Genomic DNA, 15,156 nt, shown 5'->3' with positions numbered 1-15,156 from the left:
ATTTTTGTACAGGGGACCGGTTAGCCTAGAGCTGGCACTGTGTGCCACTTCCTTTACCTTTACTCATTTTTTTTCCCCATTGGAATGGAATTGGAAAACAGTCTCAGGAAATAATTGCCAAAACAAATCCTATTTGGAGTCATTTCTCACTGCTTTTAAAGAGACACTGGAGAACCAACAGGAAGAAAGGACTGGTCACATGGCTTAACTAAATATATCTTATTCTTTAATTCTATTTTTTTGCCCGATGTAGTGAAATCTTGATTCCTTTGTCCTACTATTTATTTCTGATTTCCTATCTTATTTACGCTGTTAAACCCATTTCGTTGTATCCAAGTTCGTTCATCCTGTTTATTGTAAGACATGCTCATGTCATGGTTATTGTTGTAATGTAAACCGACTTGATTGGTAACTCTGTTACCGGAATATCGGTATATAAAAGTGCTAAATAAATAAAATAAATAATTCTCATTTGTTACAAATTAATAACAGCTTGTATAAATAGGATGCAGAGGGTGATGCCTTCTTTTTCATTTGGTCTAACTAATATAGGTAAGCATTTGCAGTACACCTGAGTATCTGAATTTCCTTCTGACCATTGCTTTTCTTCAGTATTTACTTCTGGATAGGTAGCTACTGGATAGCTAGATTGGGGAACTATTTTACAGCCTTGAAAACAAGCACCACTATTGTAATACAACCTACAACTTACTTTTTGGGCAACATCAACTTCACCTCAATGCACAAAATCCTGATTGTTGTGGGCATGGACCCTTGGACCAAGAGGGAGTTGGTGCAACCTTCAGAATAGAGCCCTGCAGGTCCCCACCGTCAGCTGGCAGAGTCAGATGAGGCGGATGCCCAATTGGAGCTTCACCTATACCAGCCTACATTCCTATTAGGTTGAGCCCTGGGGTGCCAGGATTGGCAAGTCTTAGGTGGAGGCCTCTGCCAATGAACAGGAGATGTGTAGATGAAGTTGAGGCATGTGGGAGAAGTCAGGGCAGGTGGCATTCAAGGATGTCCAATGACAGGCAATGGTCAATGGCAGGTGGAAATCAAGGGTGTCGAGTAGGCAAGCAGTGGTCAGCGGCAGGTGGCAATTAAAGGTTTCCAGTAGGCAGGCAGGGGTCAGTGGCAGGTGGCAATCAAGAAAGTCAAGTAGGAAAGCCAAGGTCAGTATCTAGTATCCATCCAAGGGAAGGCAGGACAGATAGGCAGGGCAGGGATGTATAGAGCAACACAGGCAGGCCGACAAGGAGATGAGGGACACAGAACTGAAGAGGACCTGAAGACAAAGACCACTGGAACTGAATTCAGCGATGACCAGAAACTGAACACAGGATGAGGACCAGGAACTGAAGGCAGGAACTTGGGAATGCAGGCAGGGAATGCTGAGGCAACTCACACTACAAGGCTGTAGGAGACCTGTTGCTGACGTGAGGACTGCAGGGAGAATGGGCCTTTTAAAGGACAGGGCTTGTAATGTTATCTGAGGGTGCTGTGGTGGATTTCAAGGCAAGGGCCCTTTAAATTGATGCACATCAGGTGCACATACATCCAGGGACAGCCATGATGAAAGCCAGTGGCATCCTGCTCAGGCTTGGAGTGAGAGGGGGGGTAGAGAATTCTGTGGTTGGGCTCATGAGGCAGTTCATGGTGTGCTGAAGTTGGACTCAGGAGGGAGGCAAGAGTGTTCTTGGGTTGTGTGCAGGTGGAGGTTTCAAAGTATGCTGGAGTCGGGCTGGGGACATGGAGGGTGGAATAAGAGCTTCCAGGAAATTTGGCCAGGTATTAACTAGTAAGAACATAAGATGTGCCATATTGAGTCAGAGCAAAGATCCATTGAACCCAGCATCCTGTCTCCAGTAGTGGCCAGTTTGGGTCATTAGGAAGTACCCAGCTGATCCTACTCTCAAAGTTAAACCTTGACCACATTCTCTAGCAACAAATTCTACAGCTTGATTGTGCATTGAATGAAAAATTACTCTCTCTCCAGTTTGTTATAAATCTGCCACTTGTTATTTTCAAGGAGTGTTCCCTAGTCTTAGTATTAATTGTAAAAGGTAAATAGCCATTCCCTATTCACATGTTCCATCTATTCATGATTTTAGAAAACTTCTATCATATCTGTTTCTGTCATCCCTTTTCTAACCTGAAGGGCCCTAAGCTTTTTAGTCTTTCATCTTAAGAGAACCATTCCATCCCCTTTATCATTTTTGTTTCCTTTCTCTGTACCTTTTCCAATTCTATTATACCTTTTTTGAGAATGGGCGACCAGAATTCCAAACAGTATTCAAGGTGCATTTGCCTCATGGATCGATACAAAAGCAATTTGATATTCTTAGTTTGATTCCCCATTCCCTTCCAAATAATTCCAAATATTCTATTTCTTCTTTTGATCACTGCCACACACTGATCCTAGAATGTCAATGTATTATCCACAAAGGCTTCAAGATTCTTTTCCTATCTAGTGACTCCTAACACAAAACCCAGCATTGTGTGACTATAGTTAGGATTCTATTTACCTATGTACATCACTTTCCACTGGTCTACATTAAAATTCCTCTGCAATAGATGTCTAGTTCCCAAGACTGTCAAAGTCCTTCTGCAGTTGCTCACAGTCTGCTCATGTTTTAACAACTTTGAAAACATTTTTATCATCTGAAAAACTTAACAATCCCACTCATAGATCCCTTTCTAGATCATTTATGTTAAACAGATCTAGTCCTAGTACAGAACCCTGAATCACTCCAGTATTCACCCTTTTCCACTAGGAAAACTAACTAACCTCTTAGTCCAACTCTCTGTTTCCTATCTTTTAACCAACTACTAACCCAGAGTCGACATCACCTCCTATCCTATGGCTTTTTAATTTCCTAAGGAGTATCTCATGAAGAGTTTGTCAAATGCTTTCAAAAACCCAGATACATTACATAGAATGGCTCACCCTTATCTACATGTTCATTTACATCTTCAAAAAATTCTCATTGATAAAGAAAGAATTCCCTTTGCTGAATTCATGTTGACTCATCCTCGTTAAATCATGTCTATCTATATGACCAGCAATTCTGTTCTAAACAAGTTTCTATTATTTATCCTAAAATCATTGTCAGGCTCACGGTCTCTAGTTACTCAGATCAGCCTTGGAGCCATTTTTTCAAATTGCCGTTACATTGGCAACCTCCAGTTTTCAGGCACAGTGATTGATTTTAATGATAGGTTACAGATTGCTAACATTCTACAATTACATATTTGTATTCTTTCACTATTTTGGGGTAAATATTTGGGCCTGGTGATTTGTTAATCTTTAGTTTGTCAAGTTGCTCTATCACATCTTCCAATTTTTATTTGCTTCAGTTCCTCCAAATTATACCTTCAAATATGGTTACTAGTGTGGGTATCTCCCCAACACCTTCTTCTGAAAGTCCAAGCTAAAAACTCATTTAAGTATTTTGCTTTAACCCTGTACTCCCTGGCCACCCCCTTTTGCCTCTGGTCATCTAGTGGTTTCTAGTCTTCTCATTTGGATCTGTCTTCCTTTTTTTTTTTTTAAAGACTCTTTTTCTCTTTAATAGCCTTTTTTCACTGCACCATTTAACCATTGTAGCAGTCTTTTTGGTCTTCCATCTCTTTTAATGCATGGAATATATTTTATCTGAACTTCTAAGATGGTGTTTTTAAACAATCTCCATATCTCATGCAAACTTTTAACCCTCACAATTGCTCCTTTTATTTATATTTTCTAATTTCATGTTCTTCTCGCTCCCTCACTCTCTTTCTCTATTTTAGTCTTTATATAGCATCTTAAACCAACAATTTATATACAGGTACAATGAGTACCTTGCCCAGAGACCTTAAAAATTCATGGTCTGATCTGCTAAAGAATTTTTCCCATTTTATATCTATGGGAAAAATACTTTGTAGATGTGGCCCGAAGTGGATATCTGAGGTAATATATGATAAATTCACTTGAACAAGATTACAATAAATGGCAGAAGCAGGATTTGAACCCAGATCTTTTAGTTTCCTATAGGTCATCCACTGACTCCTTGTTCTACCCCAGAACATAGAAACAATTGCAAGCATCATGTTTCACAAGCTAATACATTCTTAACTTGCTTTCACTCTTATGCTGAAAAAAATGTGTTGTATAAAAAGGTACAAGAGATGAAGAAAAATGTTATAGATAGTATGAACAGTGATTTGGATAGGATAAAATGTGAACAAAAAGATTATACATTCCTGACAGAATTCTAGTATCTGATATTCCTTATCAATATATCTAGTCCTTATTGATATTTGATATGTTTTTTTTTACTTTTCCTACTCAGTTACACATAATTTGAAAACTAGCTTAACAACCAATGTAGCACAGAGAAAAGAATCATAGTAAACTCCCAGTTTTATCCTGATCGTGTTTCCTCTTTCCTTTCTTGCCTTACAGAACGATTCAATGTTTATCTGATGCCTACACCAAATTTAGATATCTATGGGGAATGTACAATGCAGATTACACATGAAAACATTTATCTATGGGATATCCACAATGCCAAGGTTAAGCTGGTTATGTGGCCACTGAGTTCCTTGAGGCGATACGGCCGTGATTCAACATGGTTCACATTTGAGTCTGGAAGGTAAGATCTGTATTCCATTTATAGGCAAATGTGGAAACTCTTTTTGTATCTGCAAGAACCTAAGAGATGAACAGGTGCCATACAAACTGCCCTGCTCAAGTCTAATCGTGTACAACTTTTATAATATACTTCTTTCAAATAGTTGTTTTGTAGAGGAAAGCATGCATTAGGGAACAATGCAAGCTAAGACTACCAAAATCATTTCACATGAATCCAGAATTGTTTTAGAATGTAGGAAGAAAAGGCAGGAAACACTACTGGGGCTAGTCACTCGCAATCAGTATTATGGATTATGTACCACAAAAATCTAACAACTAGGACATTTTTTTTCTTCTTTGTCTATTACAAAATTTCATTTGAGAGTGAACTGCTATTTTAGTCTCAAATCAACTACTTTTGAGAAAAATAAATCATTCCAATACAGCAGCGAAGAATGTTTACTGCTGACATTTGGTAAAACATTGCTGTACTAAAGTTATTCAGTTCTTTATGTCAATGACTCTTTGACTGTAGAACATGCAGCAATAAGAAAATTACTACAAACCAAGACTATAAAAGTATAAAATAGCACATCCTGAGTCTGTTGTTGTATTGTCACTTGTGCAGGAACTGCTTATGTAACAGAGTAGATGAAAACAGAAAAAAAGAGTAACCCATCCATCTAGACTGCCGAGTTGTTCTTGTCTATAGGACATATTCCAGCTGTCAGCCAAAGAGCATGATTACATGTAAGATATAGCTCTTTCTTTATTTTATTTTTTATATTTCGCTTTTTGGCAATTCAAAGCGAATTACATTCAGGTTCTGTTTACTTTCAAGAGAGATTTAGTCATCTCCCGCTTAGGGAGATGAGCATAAGAGATCCCCTATTTAGTTCACATTCAACACCCCCTCCATTTCCATGTCTAACCAAAAAGTTTTGTAATCATCTAATTGCGATTGTTGCCCAATTATCCAACACCCAGGACCCTATGTAGGGTTGCCAACTGGCTCCAGGTTTTCAGGACAGGTTGATCCAGCCCTGGTTTTACTCCCCTGCCTGCAGGTACTTATAGTCTTGCTTTTCTTTGGGAATACAATAGGGAAATCAGAATAAGTCACAGCATGCAATGGGGCAAAACCAGAACTGGATCAACCTGTTCTGAAAATCTGGAGCCAGTTGGAAACCCTAACCCTATGCTTTTTCCAGATGGTAACCTAACACCAATAACCTGCTACAATGACTCAGTCAGACTCTGGGAGTATTTATAACTGTATTTATATAACTGTAAATGTAATAATCAAAAATAATCATCATTACCATACCATATTATGTCTTTATGCACATTAGTCAGGACACCACTGTTTATGCTGAGAAAAGGGAATTCAACCAATAAACTCAACAAATAAAAATTGTAAGTTATAGAGTGATGGCAAATTGTCAACCTAACAGTTGTGTTTATATCCTGTGATATTAATCAGAAGAGGAATATCTTAAATGATAAGATAGATATGTTTAACTTTATGGGATCAATTTTCAGCCATTAGCTAGCCAACAAAGTTAAACTTTTATCAGGTAGATTTGAAGTAAAAAGCCTTTAAGTGACTCAGTTCTACCATTAGATGATCAAGGGGTAAAGGGGGCACTCAAGGATGACAAAGCCATAGCAGAGAGACTAAATTAATTCTTTACTTTGATATTCACTGAGGAAGATGTAAGAGATATATCCATATACAGAAATCAATAAATCTCTCTAAGGATTTTTTCAAAAAAGGGGGATGGTAGCCGTAAGTACATAGAAAATTCAAAGTAAGGCTAAACGTCCCAACAGTGTGCTATGAATTAAATACTCCGTGTATTATGGATTTTTTGTTTCATTTACTGGCCTCATATGTTGGCATAAATGTGAATGCATTTTAGCATTATAAGCTGGAAGAAATGCCGCTGACATCTTGACACAGGAATTCAGTCCCTTGAAGAAGGCAGCCGCCAAAACACGGTTCGTGTCAGGCTTGACATCTATTGCCTCTTGACTCTGGAATTAAAAGCCTTTCTATCCTACAATACAGCTAAGAAGCTAAGTAACATTTATTACAATATGTTACCAATATTATCTTAAAATGGAAGAATTTGACAAATGGCATGTCACAAATTAATGGTGAATTCACAAGCAAAAAAAATCATTTTTGGTCCTATGATTATATTACCGGCATTCACAATCTCTGCTAATATGCATTGACATTTATGCCAACATATAAGGCCAGTAAATGAAACAAAAAATCCATAATACACGTTGTATTTAATTCATAGCACACTGTTGGGACTTTTAGCCTTACTTTGAATTTTCTAGAGATATATCCATGCCAGAAATGATATTCAAGGTGATAATTCATAGGAACTGAAACAAATCTCAGTAAACATGGAAGATGTACTAGGGCAAACTGACAAACTAAAGGGGAACAAATCACCTGGACCAGATGGCATACATTCCAGAGTGCTGAAAGAACTGAGCAATGAAATTGCAGACCGGCTAGTGGAAATTTGTAAGCTATCAATAACATTGACTATGATACCTGTAATGCCAATTTTTTTAAAAGGATCAAGGACACCAGTAAGTCTTGTATCTGTGCCAGGCAAAATGGTAAAAACTATCATAAAGAACAAAATTGTTGAACATATAGATAGGCATAGTTTAATGTGAGAATGCTGACATGGATTTAGCCAAGGAAAGTGTTCCCTCACTAATCTGCTACAATTTTTTGAGGGTGTAAATAAACATGTGGATAAAGGTAAGACAGTTGATATAGTGTATCTGGATTTCAAGAAAACATTTGACAAGGTCCCTCATGAAAAACTTCTTAGGAAATTAAAAGTCATGGGATAGGGGCCAGTATCCTATTGTGAATTGCCAACTGGTTAAAAGAAAACAGAGAGTAGGTCTAAATGGTAAATATTCTCAATGGAGAAAAGTGCAAAGTGGAGTTCCCCAGGAATCTGTTCTAGAATCACTGCTTTTCAACATATTTATAAATGACCTGAAAATGGGAACAAGTCAGTTGATCAAATTTGACAATGACACAAAATATTTCAGTTATTAAATCATAAAAAGAATGTAATAAATTGTTTTTACTTGTGAACCACTTCTAGAGGTGATGTGCAGTGGGCAGGAATCTCCCAAGAACCAAGGGAGTGCTTCGATATAATGGGAGGGGGGTTATTTAGGGCCTGCATTGTCCTTTAAGAAGATGTGGCCTCAGGCAAAGTGTGCCACCATCACACAGTATTAGGTCATTTTCACTACAATATTTTTTTTTTGTGGAATTGTTCCATGGAAAATTATACTGCAAGAAGCCCCGTGTAATTTTTGTAGGTCCCATGGTATAGTAGGGCATAATGGCTCTGATTTCTAACCACCTCCCTTTCTGTATGTACCTACTATTTACCAGTGATCCTCTTGTTCGTAGCTAGAAAAATTACCCATCTGTCTAAAGAAAAACAAATCTCCTTTATTAATAGGAGCTAAACACTTCATCAGGCAATACATACACATGCAGTTGGTAGTAGCTTACGTTCTCAGGCTGGTTAGTAGGCCCCTCCCTTCACCAGTCTCCAGCACGGATGCAGAGAGGACAGTCATGGCCACCAAAGTGACAGAATATTCAATTCTCAAGTCTCTTAGACCTTGTCTCTGCAAGTCACCTTGGCCCAGGACGCAGGGAGCAAAGCAGGGGTGGAAAGCCACAGTACTCAGATGGGCCGCTTCCTTCTCTTCAGTTTGGTAATGATGGGCAGATGATGGATGGCCCAGAGGGCTGTTAGCTGGCCACTTTTCAAGGGCTCAACTATTTCTAATTAAGCAGCTCATGCATACTCAGGTGAAGGCATAATTAAGGCTTTTAATTTGCAGAGCTTCCTGCTCTTTTATTAGTTTCTTTGCTGTGGAGTTCAAGTGGTCAGTTCTGATGAATGACAGTTATGCAGATTTTGCAGGCTCTGATAAACTATGATCCTGGATGGACATTTAGGACTATAAAAAGAGGCCACAATATTATTCCAGGTCCAATTCCCACATTGGACCATCTGTGCTGATGTTTCTTTTGGCCCCATTTGGTGACAGTTTGGATAGCAAGTCTAATACATCCTTTGGGCTTGTCACATTCACAGTACTGCATTTGGCTGCAGTGCCCATGGACGAACAGGCCTTATCTATTTTCTCTGCATTTAGTGTGCGTAGCCCAAATATGCCAATGTCCATTTTTACTGATGTCAGAGGGTCCATGTTGGCTGCTTGTCCTTGTTAGCAAGAATTGGAATATTTCCTACAGTATTATAAATAATGAATATTAAATGTTGCCCTTATCTTTCAAAGTTTCCTTTTTTTTGTTTCACTTATTTGCTGTTGACTGTAATGAACATGGTGAAACATTTGATTTACATTCAGAGCTGTGTATCACACCTTAGCCATTGATCAGAATCCTAGAAGAGATGTGATGGTTCTGACTCTACAAAAATGGCAGTTGGGCACAGAGCATTATCCCTGGATGCCTAAAAGACATGCAGGATGCAGTGTCCCAGCAGAATTATTATTTTTTGTTCAGCTTGGCTGTGCATTGATGCTTATCACGTTATTAGATGAGAAAATAAATTCAGCTTCTGCACCACAAATATCTAATCAGTGGCACACAGTCACTCCACTGCAAGTCCAGCAACTTTTTATTTTCTGTCAACATCTTTTTGACTTACATTCACCATTTGTGAACTGATAGATGTTGGCCTTTGAAGGATATTCAAGCTATATTAAGGTATATTCGTGCTACAGAGACATGAGACTTTCTGAAGAGAAGGAAAAAAAAGTAGATTTTTAACATACCTCTGCAAAATTCTTTGCAGAACTGAAATGTATTTCCTTGGCTGGGAAAACATTAAGTTTGGGAGTTGCTGAACCATGAAAACTGCTGGCTTTGGAGTATGCTCTCTGTCACATTCCTTTGAAATTTGTCTACTTTTGCTTGACCTTAGGTAGGTCTATTAGTGTTCTCCATAGAAGATATACAGATGTCAAGGTTATTTGAAGCTGAAAGTGCTGTCTTTGCTACAGGCGATATATCTGACAGATCTCTTTAATTTGTCTGTCATTCTTCTTCAGGCTGTTTCTTGAAGTTGCAGGGGAATGTCACATTGAATTACTCCTTGCATTAGTAAAACTAAATGTCTTTGCCGTTGGCTTATATGAATGGCATATGGGTGTCATTTTGCATGCAATGTTTAAAATAAGGACGTGGGACTGCACACTGTTGTTCATGTCTGTTTGAAACCACCTTTTAAAGCAATTTGTTTTTGTTAAGATTCTGGAAATGATCCTTTAAATAAGAGAGCTAAATCAGAGTGTTGTGACATATTTGCTTTTAGGTAATGTTTGGAGCAACAGTATTCAGTATTGATCAATGAAATTTCATCTTTTGCTACAAAAGAAACCCAAACAAACAAATATATACATTTATTAAGCATAAGCCATTTCACAGCACTGATTTAAACCCTGCCAGAAAACGATTTTTATCTTCAGAGAAAAATTTGTCTCGGCCTCTTGTAAAGCAGAACCAGCTTTTTTTTAAAACTAATTTTTCTATTGCTGAATTGACTTGAGTTGCCATTAATGAAGAATAAATTGTTATAGAACAGCCTCACTACACTGAAGAATTTTCTCCATGAATCTTGAAGAATCTATATTTTTAAGTTAATTTAAAATATGCTTATCAGCTTGTATCAGTATTAGGCCTAGCTCACACCAAATTATTTTTGGCCTTTAAAGGACATATAGCAATAATTAGCTAAATATCATCTGTGACAAATGGAATAGTCATCAGATAGTAACTACAAAAAAAAAAAAAGATAATTAACCTACAAATGATGGGGAGAGGGGGTACCACAGACATTCCCTCATCATCCTTAGGTTTACCCATGGGCTTAGCCATAAGGACTGATTTAACCATGTAACTTTTTATTCACCTCCTGCAGCCTTCTGGCTAAAATATATTTCACAAAAGTAACTCTGGTTCCCACCCTTGTTGCTGCTGCAGCCACCGTCACAGAGCTGCTGCTCATTTCAATTGGCGGGTTGTGTTTTTTCTTTGGACGCCTTTCTCAGAAACACGAAAGAAATTAAATTATGCCGTACCAAACCATAATCTATACTCTATTTAAAAAATACAGTCTGAACCAGTGGCGTAGCCACGGGTGGGCCTGGGTGGGCAGGTGCCCACCCAACTTAGACCCAGGCCCACCCAACTGGCACCGGAACTGCAAGGCTGTCGCGGGATCCCATCCCCGCGACAGCGAACAAGAGAACCCACGCCTTGCGCGCCATCACAGCACACATGGGGAAGCGCTGCTGCGGCCGTATGGCCAACAGGTCTACCTGTTCGGGGGGGAGCGGAAGCGCCGCGCGCAGCTTCCGCTTCCTCCCCCCAATGCAGGAAGATCAGCTGCCTCTCCTGCTGCCACCCGTTCTCCTGCTATCTTCGGACCAAACGGCCTGCCGAACTTCCTGTTTGGGGGAGCGGAAGCGCCGCGCACAGCTTCCGCTTTCTCCCCCAAACAGGAAGATCAGCTGCCTCTCCTGCTGCCACCGGCCTCCTGCTATCTTCGGGCGTCGGGCCGTACTGCCCGCCGATCTTCCTGCTTGGGGGGGGGAGGGAGAAAGCGGACGTTGTGCGCTGCGCTTCCGCTCCCCCCCCCCCGACAGGAAGTTCGGCGGGCAGTACGGCCCGACGCCCGAAGATAGCAGGAGGCCGGTGGCAGCAGGAGAGGCAGCTGATCTTCCTGCTCTGGGGGAGAAAGCGGAAGCTGTGCATGTGCTTGAATGTGTATGTATGGATGAGAATGGGAGTGTGTGTGGGTGAAAATTGGAGCCTGGGTGTGTATGTGGGTGAGAATGGAAGCTTGAATATGTGGGTGAATGGGAGCTCAAATGTGTGTATGTGTGGTTGAGAATGGGAGCCTGGGTTTGTGGGTGGGTGAGAATGGGAGCTTGAATGTGTGTATATATGGGTGAGAATGAGAGCCTGAGTTTGTGTGGGTGGGTGAGAATGGAAGCTTGAATATGTGGATAAGAATGGGTGGTTGTATGTGTGGGTGAGAATAGTACCTTAAATGTGTATATGTATGGATGAGAATGGGAGCTTGAATATGTGTGAGTGAGACTGGGAGCATGGGTTTGTGGGTGAGAATAGGAGTCTGGGTTTATGTGTGTGGGTGAGAATGGGTGCCTGGATGTGCGTCTGTGTGTGCATAAGAATATAAGCCTGGGGAGGGGTGAGAAAGTGAGAACTTGAATGTGAGCTTGTGGGGGGGGGGGGAGAGCATATGAGAGTGACAGCTTGAGTGTGTGAGAGGGAGTCTGTGAGAGAAAGCGTGTGTGTGTGTGTGTGTGTGTGTGTGTGTGTGTGTAAGGGAAGAAGACAGTAATAGAAGAAAGACACTGAAAAGGAATTAGGAAATGAGCTATAAGGGAAAATGGGAAAAAGACCAGGACCAACTGATTAGAAAAATACAAAGATCAGACAACAAAGGTAAAAATATATATCTATATTTTGAGATGTTAGCAATTTAAATATAAGCAACACAACCGCTCTCTCAAAATTTATGGACAGGTAGGAGCCGTGTATAAAATCGTAATAATAAGAAGGCTAAAGTACCACAAATCACCGTGAATTATGTTTGTATCATTAAGTAAACCTCATACTTAGGCGTAGATGTGAATGCTATGCTGCATAATTTGGCATTATTTATCAGTAAAAAAACAACTAGTAGACCTGCATGCCTACAGCCCACCCATGTTAACCTTGTGCCCACCCAAAAAATCAATTCTGGCTACGCCACTGGTCTGAACAATCCAAATGCTTGACGTAGAAAGGCACTTTTATAGGGCTGGCACTTGTTTTTCCTGGCCAGTTTAATAGCGCTTGCAGTTCCTTAAGCTCAACCCATATTGGAGCATGATCTGATCATATCAATATCAAGCTGTTAATCCAGCTCTAACCACCTTCCCCACCAATGCAAAGTCAATCAGGAACAAGTCTATTCCTGAGTAAGAAGCATGCTGGGCAGAGAAGCAGATGTAGTCTTTCATGGCGGGGTTCCACAACTTCAAAACATCCATCAGGCCTAGTGTATTCACTGATGCCGTCAACATAATATGGTCCATCATTGGGCCCTTCTCCCTGTCATCAGAATTATCCAATCCAGGCACAGTGACAAATTGATATCTCTCCCCATTACTAGAGGGCCCTTTGCAAACTGTGCCAAGTGTATAGTGATCTCCTCAAAAATCTCCTCTTGATTCAAGTTTGGAGCGTAAATATTTGCTATACATAATGCTTCCCCTCGAAAAAGCAAATTTTAAAAAAGATATTGACCACCTCAGTCTCTCTCTTACTCAAGAATTGGAACAGTATTGTCATTCTGGAAGAGAATGCTGACCCCATTGCCTGAGTTATATGAAATACAACTGTATCGTAGTTTTTATATCACACCACTCCTTCATTATGCCTCTTCAGATATGTCTCCTGGACATAAACAATGTTAGCATTAAAACGCTTAATATCTTTTAGTGCTCGGACATTATATGGCATTATCTTAATGTATGGCCTGAGAATAAAAGGTTCATGTGTCCCCCTTTCCTCTTTTTCCCCCATCCTTCCCCCCCCCCCCCCCCCCACTCTCCTTACCATCACGTCAGTCCCCAGTCCACTCCCCTCTCTTTTCCCCCTCTTCGAGACCCTCCTCCTTCCCTGAATCTTCCTTGAAGCTTACTTCTATCCCCTCCTCTTCCCCCCACCCACCTTCCCTCTGGGTTAAAATCACCATCTGCTCCCCTCCCCCTCCAGCAGACACAGTAATAGAGGAGAGATGACCCAGACCTGGCAGTCCCCTCCCCCTTTTCAGGATTTCATCCATAGTCTGGTAGACCTTCTTCCTGTGCTCGAGTATGCAATATCACATTTTCTCACATAATATTATGGCCCAACAGTTGGCCCCAAAAATTTAGTGCCCACTTCCACTCACCATCTGACACCCTCTCCCATCTATCTACTCCACAGCATTTTCTTTTTTTTTTTTTTTATTCTTTATTTATGATTTTCAACATACAAATAAAAAAGATTACATCTAAGTAAAGTCTTGAAAAAGAAAAAGTATTTCACAATTACTTATTAAAAAATAATATCAAGCATTTACCACTTATATACTTTCCTCATATTCTCTTAAATTGAAAATTTCAAGGAACAACAGGATCAAAGTGCTTTACTTTTACACAATTATATATATTCAACCCTTAGAAAATAAACAGAAATAGAGAGAGGGCAAGTGAAATCAAACTGAGAGATTCTATAGAAATTCCATATCTTAACAGTGGGATTTAACATAGACTAACTGGAACATCATAATAATAACCCTCAATTAATTGACCGGGAAAGAGGTGGTTGGTCTTCTGTCATCTATGAATTGGCGAAGTTGTTCTGATTGAAAAAAAATAAAACAGTCATCCCCTTTCTTAATTATACATTTACATGGTATCGAAGCGTGAATAAGAAACCAAGAGATACAACCTCTTGTCTCAAAGAAAGAAATTCTCTATGTCTTATTTGGGTAATTGGAGCTAGGTCTGGATATATTCTTACTGTTTGACCATAGAATTCAAGGGAAATTTTCTGAAGAAATTATGCATCACATTATTAAGGTCATAAACAGAAATAAATGCTACCAGCAATGTTTTCCTTTCCAATACGTCCGTATCAGTATTTTCCAAAAAACTAGTTAAGTTTAAGGGAATAACAGGTATTGGTGGAGGCCCTGCAGCAGAAGGTCTATTACTACTATTTAAGAATCTACAAAAATTTATAGATGGCATATTTTCATCTGTAAATTCCAGTCCTTCTCTAAAAAGTCTCTTCAAGGTAATAAAGGGAATTTCCCCCGCAACTTTTGGAAAATTCATAATACGCAAATTTAAATGTCTGATGTTGTTTTCCAAGTTTTCCAAGCGTTTAGAGCAGGCCATTTGTTCTTTAATTACTGCTACGTTAACAGCTTGCAGAGATTGAATTTTATTTTCATTCTCTGCCATCTTATTTAATGTCTCCGTTGCCTGCTCTTGTATTCCAATTATTTTCTGTTGAACATTATAATTCAGGGAATCCATTTTTTGCTCTAACCGTTTCATAGCCTGGCCTTGACCAGCTACCAGATCCCAGAGCGACTCAAGTGTCACAACCCCAGGTTTAGGTGTAAAAGTCGAAGGTACATCTCCCATACCGATAGATGTTGAGTACTGACCTCGGTCCTCCGAAGCTCCCTCGATATCCTCTGCGAGGTTTGCCTCTTGGCTCGAGGCCCCCAAGGTTCCCGCTCCCGCAGCAACCTCCGTTTCTGGCTGGGAGACCCTCTTCGCTGTCGGCTCACTTCCTGGATCGGCCTCCACTTCCCCGGTCGCATCGGCCATGTCATCAACCTGCGACCAGGAAGTCTCTCCGTCGGGGTCGT

At 40.0% G+C, this 15,156-nt stretch overlaps 1 protein-coding gene across 1 annotated transcript in view; it reads left to right on the top strand.

Annotated features, from left to right (window-relative positions):
• Positions 1–15,156, top strand: part of DOK6 (docking protein 6) — a 1,072,962-nt gene that overhangs the window by 690,085 nt on the left and 367,721 nt on the right. Inside the window, exon 5 of the mRNA XM_029590909.1 lies at positions 4,448–4,637. Within this exon, the coding sequence (XP_029446769.1) occupies positions 4,448–4,637 (190 nt within the window). The remainder of the gene's footprint in view (positions 1–4,447; positions 4,638–15,156) is intronic.

This window comes from Rhinatrema bivittatum, chromosome 2 (assembly GCF_901001135.1).
Source record: "Rhinatrema bivittatum chromosome 2, aRhiBiv1.1, whole genome shotgun sequence".
Taxonomy (NCBI): domain Eukaryota; kingdom Metazoa; phylum Chordata; class Amphibia; order Gymnophiona; family Rhinatrematidae; genus Rhinatrema; species Rhinatrema bivittatum.
This window is presented reverse-complemented; position numbering and strand designations above follow the sequence as displayed.